The 16,260-nt window shown below is 36.1% G+C and overlaps 2 protein-coding genes across 2 annotated transcripts; one reads left to right on the plus strand and one right to left on the minus strand.

The window, feature by feature from the left end:
* Positions 1-837: 837 nt before the first annotated feature.
* Positions 838-2,107, plus strand: LOC103940413 (uncharacterized protein At5g39865-like). Its single transcript, XM_009350532.3, has one exon. The coding sequence runs from the start codon at positions 1,048-1,050 to the stop codon at positions 1,918-1,920; it is 873 nt and encodes a 290-aa protein (XP_009348807.2). The 5' UTR covers positions 838-1,047; the 3' UTR covers positions 1,921-2,107.
* A 5,369-nt stretch (positions 2,108-7,476) lies between these two features.
* On the minus strand, positions 7,477-11,491 carry LOC103940405. Its single transcript, XM_009350524.3, has 4 exons — positions 11,091-11,491; positions 10,225-10,368; positions 9,398-10,084; positions 7,477-8,901 (listed from the first exon to the last, which is right to left on the minus strand). The coding sequence occupies exons 1-4, from the start codon at positions 11,460-11,462 to the stop codon at positions 7,813-7,815; spliced, it is 2,292 nt and encodes a 763-aa protein (XP_009348799.1). The 5' UTR covers positions 11,463-11,491; the 3' UTR covers positions 7,477-7,812.
* Between the last annotated feature and the right edge of the window lie 4,769 nt (positions 11,492-16,260).

The raw sequence follows: 16,260 nt of genomic DNA on the forward strand, positions 1-16,260 counted from the left end.
TGCGTGTACAAAAAGTTTGAGTTTCACTTTAGCTGTCTTCTCGAAGGGTTCCTCCTAACTGATAAAAATTAAAAAGAGAAAAAGGAGAGCTTTGATTTTGCTTGCTAGAGATTCAATCATGACCTAATTGGCACACCACTTGAGATTCAATCATGGCCTAATTGGCACACCATGTCTCCCCGGAATTATTTCTTGTCCTGTGACACATGACCAATTAATTTACTCTCGTGATTATTCGTGATTATTTGGTGTAATGACATCCGTTCTCTATTTAGTTAAAGAAAATCTTGAATTCAACCTCATACACGAAAGATGTTGGTTAAAAACAAAATAAAAAGGTTGTTCAAGGTATGTTATATTTTAGACAAGTCATGAAAGATAATTTTGTGGGGATTTATGCATGGTTATTTAGGTACGAGATAAACCATCATCGGTCATCTTGAATTGTTTAAGTATGACAAACCTAATTTCAACATAGGATCCACTTTTTTATTTTTATTTTTAATTTCTTGAGTTAGTAAACTCAAGATATGTCAGGAAATGAATATTCGACATATCCGTTCTTCCTAATAAATTACAATGAAAAATAACCTACATAAAATATGAGGACAACACCAAGGTGGCGTTGTCCATAACCCATCACCTCTTGCCATGTGGAAAGTTAAAATTCATAACATGGTACTATTCACCCGAAAAACCATGTCCTCTCATCAATGAGTATTTGAGTCATTTACTCTTCAAATTAGGTGGTGGAATTAATCACAATTACACCACTTAATAAATCATGAATTATATTTGGTGAAGGGTCAATTAGCACTAATAGAGGGAGGGAGAGGGGGTGCCCCAGCCTCCCACCGAAAACTCTAGAAAGCATCCCAACACTTTAAACTTTTTGAATTGTCACTTTGGAGCAACCGGAAACCAAAAGGGAAAATGTCATCAACTATGGACATTCAATCTCCTGACCAGTCCCTTTCACCCCAAAACACTCTTCCTTTTATCCTCTCCCACCCACTCTTTGTGATCCTCTCAATGTGATCATATCACATGCCATTCCATGAACCAAAACAAAAGTCAGAGATGAAAGGAATGAGAGGAAAGTTTCTCAAGAAACTGAAGTCCATCCCAACAATTGGCACTTTGAAACATGGCCTGCTCTTTCAGGTCAATCCCGCGGAAAAGTTCTCCAATCCGAACCATCAAACACCGTCTTTGCTTGTTCTCAAACACGAAGATGGCCAGAGGAAGAACAATCTCTCGGCGGAGCTTGTAGTTAAGGAATACAAAGATGAAGATATGGGATTGGGTTTTAATGTTGTCTATAAGGAGAATGTTACACCACCCTCAATGGAAACCAAAGAAACAGGTGTGGAGGCTGACATATTTCATGATGCAAAGGATGATGATGAGGATGATGAACCTCCTTCTTTGTTAGATTTCGAAGAGAAGTGTCCGCCAGGAGGAGGCGATTCTGTCATTCTATATTCAACAAGCATGACAGGCGTTAGGAAAACATTCGAGGACTGCAAGGCAATCCGTTTTTTGCTGGAAAGTTTCAAAGTATCAGTGTATGAAAGGGACGTTTCGATGCACATGGAATTCAGGGAAGAGTTGTGGACGTTATTTGGCGGTAAAGTGATCCCTCCGAGGCTTTTCATCAAGGGAAGGTACATTGGTGGAGCTGAAGAAGTTATAAGACTTCATGAGCAAGGCAGGCTGAAGAAGCTCTTAGAAGGAATCCCAATCAACCTGTCTAGCTCCCCATGCACCGGCTGTGCCAACGTGCGCTTCATTGTGTGCGTCAATTGCAATGGCAGTCGCAAAGTTTTCACGGATGGTGATCATGAACACGACGAGTTGTGCGTTAGATGTCCGGAGTGCAACGAAAATGGTTTGACTAAGTGCTCCATCTGCTGCTGAAAACTAAACTAGTGTCTCCCGTTTTCTTGTTATAACTTTTCGAGTTGTAAGACGCTTAGTGTTTGTGATGCCTTAGCTTGTCCGAACTATGAAGAACTAACAATTTGATGCTGTAGAATTTCAGTTGTAGGGATCTGATATGTATAGTAGATTGTAATATTTATAATGTTAAGTTTTCAATTCCATTCGTTTCGGTTTCAAAGCCTAAACAACTGCAAAACAGCCTTTTTAAAGAGAAAGAAGATACATTAGAACGAGAAATCACGAGTACAACCGGAGCCAAGTTTGTCAAATAAAAAATCAGGGTACGCTGCTGGCGGTAGCGACCTATCCCCAAATATGAGTATTCTCTCGGCCTAACTTAGCAATAGCATCTACAAGAAAATTTGCCTCTCTAAAAATATAGCTTCAAGAAATATGGATAAAAGAGGAAGCGATCCACCGGATAAAAGAGGAAGCGATCCACGGAATGTCTTCAATAATCGCCTTCAGACGCCAAGGAACACTGCATTTGTTTTAGATATAACATCATGCTTGAACTAGATTTAGACTCATTTAGTTTGGATTATGTCATAATAGTATAGGGTTTAGGAATTGATTATGCTGAATTGTGGTGAGGTTGCAAGTAGACATGAAAGTTGTAATTGTGGTCGGATACAAATTCTCCAATGATGGGCTATGGAAGAACATGCACATGGCTCTTCGTAACTTTGGATAAAAAGTTTATGTTTATATATACTAAATGGATGCTGTGGTGCTCATAATAATGAACATTCAGGCCAGCAACTTTATATTAAAGGGATAAAGCACATAATATTTTTTTTATAAACATAATGAATATTTACACTAGGAGTTAAAAATTTGGACTAAGTCACAATAATTTAGTGTCAAACTCGTTATTCAGAGGAGTTAAACCTAAAATCTTTCACCTATAAGGGAAGAAGAATATACCAGCGGCTTTAAGCTTCATAACTTTTAGTCTCAATTCATTTGTATTTTGATGGGCAAGAGGAGAGAAAAGATACCAATCAAATTAAGAGCATCTCCAATGGCGAGATGTAAATTTAAGATGCAAAAATTATATTTACATTTCATTTTACATTTTTGGAAGTAGATGGGAGATCTACTCCAATTAGAGAGGTGTAAATTTGAGATTCTATTTAATTTTCTCTCTTTGATTGGCATGACCCACAACCAAAAAATGTAAAAAAAAATGTGTATATATATATTGAAGTTTTAATTCACATTATTTGGCGAAGATGTAGATTTTACATTCTTTATTGGAGAGTTTTTTTGACCTACCAAAAGTGCAAAATACACATTTTTCATTGGAGATGCCCTAACATATTTTGCACCCCTACAAGAAGGCCAAGTCCATTTGGTTTGTGATATGGAACATTCATCCCCAAGGGGACGAGGGTCTCATCACATTTTTAACAATGTGCCTACACATTGACATTGGGCATGGTTTAAAGCAGATCGGGTTGTGGGCGCATCATACTTCTCATTTATACTGTTTTTGTTAAAACTTGGTTAAGTTTGGCTAGCCCGATACCTTTCAACCATGTTTTAAACTGATGAGCTTCATTGAATTTTAGCCTAACTTTCAGATGGAGATGATTTTTGTACAAATCAATACTATTTTGGCCCTTTAGCCCTTTAGACTTGAGCTATCCTGATTGAAAGTAGCCTAAACACACTCCTATTTCCTTCCGAATAAAGTTAATTTGTAGCATAATACATACAATTAATTCTTTTAAAATACATATTGGCTTCTAGATAGCATAGATATCTTTTTTATATACCGCATTTAATAATAACAAATTGCGCAAAGTAGCTATATACGAAATTAAAATATGTTACTAATTAGGAAAAACCGTAATAGATTTTTTAACTTTTATGCATAACCACTTTTCACCAAAACAGCTTGCACCGCTGATTTGTTTCATTTTCCAATTTTGCTTTTAGAATAGATGGAATCCTATAGAGTCTTTATTTGATGATTTGAGAAAAGAAAAGGGGAAGCAGATCGAAAACATGGTTAATTATGGTGGTTGTAGTAGCATGGCTAGCAACATGACCACTGTTGATAGTAGTAACAATGGTGTTATGAGCGATATGGGGCTGTCACTGCATGAATATTTTGGCAATACTTCTAATATTCATGTTCCAAATGATACGAGGTTGATGCACGAGACTTTTAGTGGTAATGTAGGTTATGCCAAAAGTAATTTTGAAATGTCAAGAGAAAACTTTAGCCGGAACAACGAAGAAAGCAATATGGGATCGTTTTACGAAAATTTCGGTGTAACTGATGGTGGAAGTTGTATGATATACCGACACCGCATATGGATTACGGGATGCTGCAATATTTGAATGCTAACGGAAGTAACAATAATGTGTTGGGGAATCTGCCTTATGATGGTAGCATAAGAGATCCTGAAACAGATACAATAGGACTGCCTTACGGACTGTTTGGAAATAGCAGTGGTGGAAGGGATGGAGGTGGGCAATTTGGAAGGTAGCAACAATGGAGGTGATGTTGGAGTTCCTTATGACGTTTACAAAACTTAGTAAAGCCCGTTCACTCCTTGAATTGCAATTTACTTACATGCAGATTACCAATAAAAACCTGAAGAATACAGAAAAGTGGCAATGTACTTCCTTTGTGTGTGTTTTTGTTGTTGTCTTTTGGTTGTTTTCCCATTTTTTTTCACATCATCTCTAATAAATACTTATCTTTTTGTTACAATAATTTGAAGTCATTGTCTCTTTTTTTCCCCTAAGTGCATGGCATATTCGCATGAATGATTTGATAAACATGCTATGTTTAAATCATAATTAGTAAATTATGGAACGGGTATAGTACATAAAAACATATGTGTATTACTCAGCAACTTTTCTAAAAAGATGCTTTGAAAAATTCGGCCATTTTTTAACTGTAATATTCATTTATTATAAGTATTAATTTTATTATTTTATTTTTTTTACAATAACATCTTAAAAATGCACATAGAATATATGTGAATTTTGTGAATATTGAAAAATCTGTCTAAATAACATGTATTAAAGTTGAAAGCTACATTATTACAAGATAGAAAAAAAATATATATATATATATATATCAGGCGAAGGCAATCCTTTAACACCAACCACTTGTAAGTGGTCTTTTATCAGTTACCATAGTGATGGTAAGGTGTTAAGCTCTTACATGATGGCGTGAGTTCAAATCCCGATTAATCTAACAAAATCTATCATTTGAAAAAAAAAAAAAAAGAACCTCACTTTCAAGCCCATAAATCGGTCCCTATTGAGAAAATATTAAAAGTTTTTGTCTTTTTTCGTTTTGCAGTGGTGGAAATGCTTGTGCACTCTGGTGCAAGTTCGATTTCTACCATTTTTCCTCTTATCTAACATTAACAATTTAACCCACTATTACCATCAGTTGTCAAAAGGAAAAAACTTAGTAAGTGAAAAATCCTCCCCTTTTTTTTTTTCATAGACTGAGAAATATAAAAATATGGCTCAACCATATCCATTATGTTGATGGCCCTTCTAACATTTTGTCAATTGTTCCATTCAAGCTGTTGGATTTGTGTTGTAAATACAATTACTTCAACAAGGCATTTGTCTTGGCCTTTCTGTTTGTTTTCTTCTTCAGTGCCCAGAAGTCAGCTACAGCCGGAAGTTGACCATCACATGGTAATTATCAAAAGAAACAAATCGAAATTTGAGTTGAAAATGCAAAGGAACCGGCCAAAAAAATACTGTTGTGTCCTACTATCTTGATCGCTTAATATAAGTAGTCACGTGGTATAATATGAATGACGAGATATTTGTACTTTAGAATATAGTACCAATAAACGTCTATTTAGATTATGCTATATACATTGCCTAAAAGATATCATAAATAAGTTGATTTTGACTTATCTAAGTTAGTTAGAGCAGTGTGTTTCCTCTTTCTGCATCCAAATTTGAATCCATCTCTGCCGTAATTTAAACAAATGTACTATACAATATCGCTTATATTAAAAAATTTGAAATAGAATAGTGAAGTAGTTTGTGGTAGTCATTTTTGTAGATTAGGCCAAATAAGGATTATAAATGTGAAATTTAATGGTTATAGAAAATCATTGAACATTTTGTTTATGTTATGTGTTATTACACTTGTCAATTTGAATCATGCATTCATACTTGAAATCCTACAGGTCATATTTTTATCAAATAAAACGACATTCATTTTAATTAATTCAATTATCAACTCACTTCTATCTGATAACGTTACAAACAAACTCACAAGTTCAAATTCACTCTTCCATTAGATTTGATGACATTTTCAGCCAAACTTTGAGTGACATGTACGTGGGTTAAGTTGAACCATACAACATGGAACAATGACAAAAACTAGTACCAACAATCCATTGATTCTCAACGTGCACCACATGCCTTTGATTGGATTATTATGCCATATGCAAAAACCTAACCCTAACCCTAACCCTAACCCTAACAAATGTCATATTATTTTAGGTATAGTAGTACCCTAGTGGTGGAAACCAATTCCAGACCACAACTTTTCCTCCAAGACAGCGTGCATGTTTTTTTAAATCACCTTTTTCATGTCCTCCAACACCAAAACTTGAAAGTTCATCATCCATCTTTTTGGTTAATTTTTATTTATTTATTTATTTTAATTTATATATATATATATATATTTTCGGGAAAAGGTTTCCCATGCATCTTTACAGCTAATGAGATGCACCAAATTTGGGAATGGAATATCTGGTTTTACCACAAACATAGAGAATGGAATATCTAGGCATCAATAAAATACGGAGAAAATTGCACAACGGTCAGTGTTGTTTGTCAGGACTTTCACTTTCGTCCACGTTTTATTTTTTGTTACATTTGAGTCGGTGTAGGTTCGTTGTATTTTCAATTTAGATCAAGACTTTCTAGTAACCAAAACCGTTTCTGGCTACATTTGACATAACAACTTGTAAGCAGTCCCAAACAAACCAAGTTTTATCTTTCCATTCATTTTTGTGCACATCTTTTAATTTCAAAAACCAAAATTGGAGAAATTTTGCCTTATTTGATAGGATAGACTCAAGAAGCCAACAGAATGAAACTATAAGGACGAAATTGAAAATCGAAGTAAACTACAGGGACTATTTGTGACAACATGTCCCGGATTATTCGTACAGTAGGTGTGAATGACAATTTTGCCCTTGGTGGTTATTTGTCATTTTGGGATGGTTATTTTATTGTTTGGCTGGTTGCATCTGGACTATACACACACCCTCATCCCCATCATCCTCTCCCGTGTACCACCCTCTATCTCGAACACTCTCTCTCTCTCTCTCTCTCCTTCTCACGTGACGGCCAGCATGCCTTGATTCCGGTCAAGGTGTCACTATTGGTGCAATTCAATCCTATAAAAAAAAACTCTCAGAAATCACATGGGAAATTGAAATCACAAGGAAAGTAGCTGCAGAACAAAATAGTTGGATTTTCACTACCTCAAACTGCAAAAGTCAAAAGCCAATGCAAAAAGGAAATAAATGTGCCCAAAGATTTCGATATCGATAAGAAGTCAGAGCTCAGTCAACTGAAAGTGAAATTACAATTTACAGGGTCATGTTACAGAATTACTCATTTCCCAGTGAGAATAAGCAAGTTAATCTCGAAACAGTGGACACTTACACTTCCATTTTCCAGCCTAACCTAGAAGACCCATGACCCTCAAAACGCTTAACCGGTTTCCTATCGGTTAATCCAGATCCCATTAAGAACACTCAGTTGAAAGAAAAAAAGATAATATAAGCGAAAATACAGTTAGGGTAATCACACTTCCTACCATTTACGTTTCTCCTATGCCGCAACCTCTGTTGTTCAAAGTTGGGGACTTTGTGAAGCGTCCGCGGCCATTTCTGCTGCTGGAGTAGCCGGCAGCAGTTTTAGTAACTGGGTGTAGTGGAACTCAATCTGTAACCGGTGATGGAGAGGTGTGGACGACATTAGTCCTTTCTTGAGATCCGCCTGCAACTCCCTTATTGGAATCGCAGCCAAAAAGCTCTTTATATACTCTTTGCAGGACTCCTTCCCTTGACACACCACCTCCTCTTCCTCCTTCGGCTCCTCTGGCTTGGTTATCTCTGCCTCTACTGTAGATCCATACTCCTTTGCACTGACCTGCTGGTTCCTGGATTCTCCTGCTTCTGCTGCCACAATTTGCTGATCACTGGTTGTCGGTTTATCATCAGATGATTGTGCAATATTTTTCATTTTGTAAATTGTCGTGTTGCTGTCGAATTTTAAGATGTAGGCCTGGTTGCAGCCTTCACAGAGCCTCTCCCCTAATGTGTCGATGATGTAGTAAGCTTCAGCTTCAACCTTGAGAATGAAGAAATGGTCATTCCAGCTGACGATATAAATTTGAGGTTCGCCATTGCTAGCACATTCTGATCCAGCGCGGCTAATCTCATCCCAAATGTTATCAAGGGACATTGCACCATGCAAAAAGTCAAATTGTCCCTCGTCCACAACCTCAGGATGGAAAAACCCAATGAACGATTTCCCAGGAACTACAGAAAGAGGACGTATTTTTGCTTGCAGGACCGTCTCAAGATCAAAGTGCTTGTCGGGGAATCGCTCCCTGTAGGTCTCATTTTCGCAGAGACTCCTCCACTCTAATGAGCCTTCCCGAATCAAACTATCAAACTGAGACTTTATGGGCATGAGCTCTTGGTTATTCTGAAACCAATTGGCAATCACTGCAACCAGAGCTGTACAAGCACTCTCGCCCGCAGCTCTCTCACTACGCTGATCAATAGAAGCAGAAAAGATCTGGGTGTGAAGCTTCATGTGTCCATCGCGGTTTGTCACTTCCTTGTGCTCCCAACTGCCGATGGCAAAATTATCATCCCCAAATTCAGACACTGACGACCGATTAGCAGATGAATCCTCCTCCGTCTTATTCCACTGCCAAATTGTATTAATTATAATCAGAACTTAAGCAACTAACTTTTATTTTTAAGAGATTCTGAGAGGAAATTAACTATTAGATGCTGAAAATGATAAACGCGTCTCATACTTTAGCTATGTTCAGACACTTTTGGTTGGATGTTGGTTTTTGTCTAGGTTCAACTACCTTAATTCGTTGTAAATTTCAGGACAAGTTGAGAGATTTGCACAAGAATTTTCACACAGAAAAGCATTTAGAGAGATGTTTCCAAGGAAATTCAGAATTCCAATTACAACTAAACCTGAGTCAATCAACAAACTTAGTAATCAAGCTTCAACTAATTAGCCATGTGGTGAGTAATTGACAGTACAACCTATCTAATATTTTAAAACACCATATGAGACTTTTAGCTTTCAATCTCTTTATCCTTTACTGAAGAGCAAAATGAGTATACCACAACACCAAGATCTTAGTAAACCATGATAACGAGAAGATTTAGAAGTGGATACTTACGCTGAGAGATAGAGATTCATCAGAGCTAAGCTGCCGACGATCAAAGTCAATGTCATCACCACCTTCTTCACCATAGGCCTTCTTTAACAAAGGTTCTCCTTTGGCCTTGGGAGACCGAATGAAGCTCAACTTTCTCTTCCTCCAAGATAGCAAGCCTCGTTTTGAACTTGCAGGCAGCTCAGACACCGGTGCAGTGGGCTCCTCAGTTTGTGAGCATTCCATATCTGATTTGCGATTGCTGTAGTAAACCCAGTCCTCACCTTCAGTATTGATTCTCATGTTGGAGTAAATTGATCCCCCAGCATAATTTGCATGTGCCAGCGTGCCATAACTGAAAGACTTCCTAACACTGGAATCCTCTTTGACCTCTTCTGATTCACCTTCCTCAAATTCATCAAGCGAATCAGAGTCAAAAGGATAATTATAATCACCATCGTCACTCCTAGCAGAGCACTTGCCCTCACTACCGCCATCCTCCTCACGGCAGGGCTTTTTTGCTTTTCTGGCAGATACGTACTCTGTGAAAATCTTTACTTTTCTAAGACCAGCTTTCAGAGCAGAAAGCTCGTCTTTTTCTAGAGATACAGCTTCTGCTGACTGGGGAGGTGATTGAACAGGCAAAATTGATCTCTGCACTGGCTCTGTAATTTCTTGAGCAGTTCTCAGTTCCAATAAGCTGAGTGATATCTGAAAGTTTAGCATAACTTGATATCAGCAATTGTAGAACTTCAAAGAGTTAAGCAACAGCGGAACCAAACTAATTCTACCGAGAAAGGATAACATACGTGGAAGAAGAAAGAACTAGACACTAATGGGGAGAAACATACACAAAGTTCAGCAGCAGAACCAGATGAGGCCAGGGGGATGTGTAACTCAATCTCCTTCTGTTCAGCTTCCGACACAAATTCAGCAAGGTTCACTGATGCCGTTCCAACAGCAGGCGCCTTACTTTTGGCACCTTGATTCAAACCCTGTATAATAATTGCACCTTAGTTCTCTACAAAATAGTAATCAAAGTTTACAAAAAATCACATCTGCTTTGCACACCAAATCACGGAAAACCCATAACAAAATAACCAATTCTGAGTACAGAGGCACTGAATTCAAACCAATCATCCAACCTAAGTGAAAAACAGATTACAATTTGCAGCAATTTAAACCAACAAATGCGCAATTGAAGCGACTATTCATACACTTGTAAAACTTATGGGATGAAAAAACCCCTTGAGGATCAGGATATCATTTCCAATAACCGTTCCCCAACTCAATCAGTAAACTTTCAGTCGAGTGAAAGATCTTCCGGTCAATGAGCCGAAAATTGGCCAAATTAATTGTATAAAACCAAATCCAACCCTTCGATTATACACAAAGATTAATTTTTTCAACCATGAACAAAAATTAAAAACAAATCATCCGTCCAAATCAAATGAAAGCAACAACAACAACAACAACAACAAATAATATTATAAAAAATAAAAAAAATAAAAAAAAAAAACCTATCTCAGCTTTAAATTCACAAAACCATGTCTCTAATTTCAAGCTAATTTCACAATAAATTCTCTAAAATCACAAATTTAATTCATAATTTCAAGCTAATTTCATAATAAATTCTCTAAAATCACAAATTTAATTCATAATTTCAAATTAAAGAAAAAATTTTCGAGAAAGATCGAAGCGAAAATTCGATACTTACATTAAAGACAGTAAATACGATCTCCCAAGGGTGAAATACATTGTCCTTGTAAGCCGAGAGAGAGCAAACGCTGTGAAACTCCTCGTCCCAGGAAACGACGCCGTCTTCAGACGATGCCTCGACCTCTCTGGTAAAGTTCCTCTTGACCACGGCGCGCCGGAGAGAGCTCAAAGCCCCAACCTTGACCTTGGATCCCTTCCACCTAATCTCCGCCGACCACTTGTCCTCTTTTTCTTGGTCCTGTGGACCGGCCCCGCCCGCACCCTCCCTCACCAGATCCCAGCCCTCCAGCCTCCGCACCACCAGCCTCACCTCGTACTTCTTCGTCGTCAGAGGCGGCCACGGTCGCCACCTCATCATCTTAACCACCATTCTTTTGAATCAGTCCCTACCCACCGACCCACCAAGGCCAGAAAAGAAAATTTGAGGAAAGCAACCCTTAATCTGAATCAAGAAATTTCTCTGGGGGCTGTTTGGTTCCCGGGAAAATAAATGTTTCTGATGGGTTCTTGGGTTTGCAGTGAAGGATTTTCCGAGAAAATTTGGGAGGAAGAACAGAGAGAGAGAGGAATATGCCGTTAATTTTGGAATGGAAATTTTAGAGAGAGAAAGGGAGTGGATTTTAGAGAGAGAAAGTATAGTGGATTTTAGAATGTGGAAAATTTTGTGCCTGTATTGCTAGTGTAGGAGAAAAGGTTGAGTTGGGTTGGGCCCTTTTTTGTTTACTTGGGTTATATTTTCACCTACGGTTAATAGTCACACTCTACTCTAGAGTTTATACTCTCTACACTGTACCGATAACCGGTATTTTGTATACCGTAAAACAAACCTAATAACGTTAATTTTTTTTTTTGTAATTATTCGCACACTAACTTTTACTTCTGACAAACCTCTTTCAACTCTTGGGATCCTATGAACGAAGACATGGTCTCTTTGGATTCCATTGAATTTCATTCGGAGGAGGAACCTTATAAAGATTGTATTGATTCTTATCAAAAAGATTGAAAAAGATCAATTGTCAAAATTAACAAGGATGTGTAGAAGGTGAAAAAAATGTGTAAATAACACTATTTTTTTTTTTCAAGGATGCTCTTGCATGACTTCAAGTCTCGAATTTGATTATCCTCTCTTCCCCACTATTGTTGGCATAAAAAAAATATAAAAAAATAAATAAATATTATCAATAAAGTGTGTTAAACTAGAATAAAAAAGAGAAGCGAATATCCTTATCAACTGATTTAATTCACGTATACAACCTAAAACCGTATTAAGGACAAGGCGTGTTGACTTTGGCTATCACGCACACCATACTTTCTTCAAAGTCTACTGTCTTACTGCGGTTGTTATGTCACCTGGGGTAGTTAAAGTGGAAAAATGTTGTGCAGCATACTCTCTCTTATGTTGACTTGGCAATGCATCCCGCTTTTCTTAGTTGTTTTTCTCTTTTAAAGATCTCCATGCTGAAAATAAATCAAGCTCGTTCACATTTGTTCAGATGAGTTTGATTTTCATATATAAAATAATACAAATAAGACTTAGGTGTTTTATTTATTTTTAAAACGTCTAGAGATTAATTGTGGCTAGCCAACTGCTTAGCATCTGAGCAAGCTTAAAACCATCTCTAATCTTTTGGACTAAAACCTAAAACATTTAAACCAGAAACAGTTTTTCTGCTCCAACTTTCTCGTTAAATTTTTAACCTAGATTATTAAGGAATGAATTTAGAATATTTGTTTTTAAGTAACTTTTAAAAATAAAAAAAATTATTTAGACTGTCATAATTTAATTTTATAGACATTTTAACCTAAAAATATTTAGATTCCAATATATATTGGAAAATCACTAAACCGACACCATGAAACTTGTGAAACATTATAAAAGAGTATGAAACACATGGAAGAATTTTTTTTTTTTTTAAATATTTTAGCCGTTGGATTTAAATTTGGACTATTAGATCCTTTGTTTTTACTGTTAGATTTGATCATATTAGATTTTACTCATTAGTTTCAATGAATTTATAAATATAAAACTAATAAAAATACACTTATATGGTGGGACAGCCCACTAACCCAAGAGGAATCCTAGATTAAATTTGTCTCAAAAATGAGTTTGGGTTAAAATTCGTATTTAGTCCAAGGGTAGAGCAAATTTGGGTAGATGTAGGACCTAAAATTTGAGTTTTATTGCAAAAATTATAGTGTGTCTAAACGACCCTATACAGAGCTTTTTAAAATACTTTATACAAGTAAGACATTTCAAGTCCAATTTAAGAATTAGTATCACTCATAAAATTCAAACTTTCCGACTTACTGGAAGAATAACTCGATTTTCTAGCTCACACACGGAGGAAGGCCTAAGGAAAAAGTATGTACAAAATATGTTAAATATGTAACAGACAGAAAAACGCTTCGCTACCCTCAGCTTTTCCTATCAACTTTTCTTTTATCGACAGTAAAATTATCACATTTTGGTGAACACTATATCGTATGCAATAGGGACTAGAATTCTCTTCTTTTCTATTTTCATCCCTTTCTATTTTCTTCTCTCACTCTCTATTTTGTATTTTTCTTTCTATAAAAAATTAATATAAGATGTTGATGTGGCTTAACCGTGACCGTTCAAATAGGAGGAGAGGGAAGAGGAGGGAAAAAGAGAGAGAAGAGAATCGTTCTCCATTCAATACTGTCACAAACTTACAATAAGTTGGGGAATTATAGTTTGAGAGCAAAAATCTAAGCTCTTAAGTTGCTTTTACTTTTAAGAACTCGTTTGAAAGTGTTTTTAAAATAACTAAAAACGTTTTTGGTGAAATAGATTTTGTGTTTCAAAAGTACTTTAAGTGCTTATTGAAAAAAGCATCAGATATGTGCTTCTTATGAGAAACACTTAAAGTGTTTTTTCAAAATTCACTTGAATTTTTACTGAGGATTAGTTTAAGAAATATTTTCACCAAAAACGTTATCAGTCATTTTAAAAGCACTTTAAAAAAAACTCTAGTAAACAAGAAACAAAACATACTCTACGAAGTTTTAAATTCCTCCGCATATTATCAAATGAACAATAATTTACAAATGAACTTGCAATATCTTTGTTCCATCAGTCTGATTTTAGTCGCTCATGTATACTAATTTATTACTCACGTGACCCAATCTGTGCCACATTCAAGTTATTTCCAAGACAAGGGAGCTAGTAATTGAGGGTTGTTTCTTCAACCATAGTCATTTGAAGAAGTGTAACAACGCAATTATTACATATTACACATGACCTTGTATTAGCGCCCTTAATTGAAATTATCACCATAGTAATTGAGGGGTGTTTCTTAGTTTGTTTGTAATTTCTTAGGCTAGCTGCAACGCCGGCTGTGAATATAGCTAAAATATATGTTTTTTTTTTTTTTTAACTCTTCTCGTTAAATATTTATGTATTGTGAATGATGGAGCCTTCAAGTATTTTGTCCCTTCATTTTTGTAAACAGAGATATTTCTATGAGGGCAGAACTATTATCGACGAAAAGAATATGTTTTTGTTTCGTACTGCAATCACTGCTCCAATTTGTTACTATCAGAGTATTTCCACCCTAAAAAGCACATAGGCAATAGGTAATTCAATCCCCTAAATAAATAGTAACTATCCTTAGTGGATGGTAACTGCTCAAGTGCATCTCAGGAGTAGGATTCTCTTCCCTCCTATTTTCATTCCCTTCCCTCTCCTCCTCTCATACATTATTTTTTGTCTTATTATCTCTATAAAAAAAATCAATATAAGATGTTGACGTAGCTTAACCATGACCATTCAAATAGGAAGGGAGGGAAGGAGAGGGAAATTTGGAGGGGAGAGAATCCTCCCCGTGCAACTCCACCTTAAACTGAATAGTCTAGACAATTTGTATTAAATTTTTTTTTATATAAATTAATAAAAATAATTTGTTTTTAATTTCAGATGATAATAAAGCTTGGTTGAAAGTATCTGAAAATATTGAAATGTGGTGTGAGATGAAAGAACACAGTTAGGTATTTATAGATAAAAATATTATTTTTATTTTATATTTATTGTATTTTTAATTAATTTTTATGATTAATTTTTATATTTTTAATTATTTTTTTATACTTTTTATTAATTTTTAATTATATATATTTTTTGTATTAATTTTTTAATTATAGCTTATATTATCCTTGCATCATATGGCCTAGGGGCTAGGCTAGTCAATTTTAGCCTAGGTGAGCAACTAGGCTCCTCTAGATCCCAGTGGATTGGAATGGGGTGGAGGAGTTTTGGGGGGAGGGAGTTGATTTAATCCGCCGTCCTCTAGGCTATTTGAAAGGAGTGGAAGTGCTCTGAGTTTGTAACTTGCCTCAAACTGAAACAAACTTCATTGTCTCACGCTCTTAAAGCAAAGTTTTTTTCCTTAATATAACGATGTACTGTATTAATAAAACTTGTCGCTTATTGAATTTAAGACATTTTACCTACCGATAAAATAAACATTACCTATTTATAGTACTAAGTGATTCGCAGTAGGGAATCCCCAAAACTGAGGAGGGTTAGAAAGGAAATTTTGCACACTAGGCACAAAAAAAATTTGCATGAAGCAACTTGTAATTTTTTTAGTGTGGCATTTCGTCAAATGGTTGGTAGACTATAATCATCTACCAAGCCATTTAGTACACACAGAGACGTTGCCAAGTGTTGCAGAGGAGGAGCAATGAAGGGACGACGTTGGTCACAAGCCCACTTGACATTTTTAGTGTTATGGTTATGATTTTCAAGATTTTTTCGTACGCTCGGTGCCCCAATCTGACATTTTTAGTTTAATTTCTTTTAGCGGATTTGATTTGAGGTCAGCGGCTCCTACTTTGTTCAAGCAATCTGTTGTTTGTGAGCTTTGAAGAGGAGGGAGAGAGGAAGAGAGTCAAAGAGGTTTGGGGTTTAGGTTTTAAAAAAGGAATGTTGATGACGATGCCATAGCAGACCCAAAACAACGAGAGTCAATTGCTCATCACATGATTAGGAGAGTTTCAAATTGAAACTTTTGAGCTCATAAGCTAAAATTCTAACTTTGTCATTGAAGTGTTAATTAAATTTGTTCAATACCTTATGTGCACAAGTGATTACTACTCGAATAATTAAGAGGACATCGGAGACGTTTCCCAACAAATTTTCCGGCCGCTAT

The sequence above is a fragment of a genome, unplaced genomic scaffold, assembly GCF_019419815.1.
Source record: "Pyrus x bretschneideri cultivar Hongxiangsu unplaced genomic scaffold, Pyrus_bretschneideri_v1 Contig9, whole genome shotgun sequence".
Classification (NCBI taxonomy): Eukaryota; Viridiplantae; Streptophyta; class Magnoliopsida; order Rosales; family Rosaceae; genus Pyrus; species Pyrus x bretschneideri.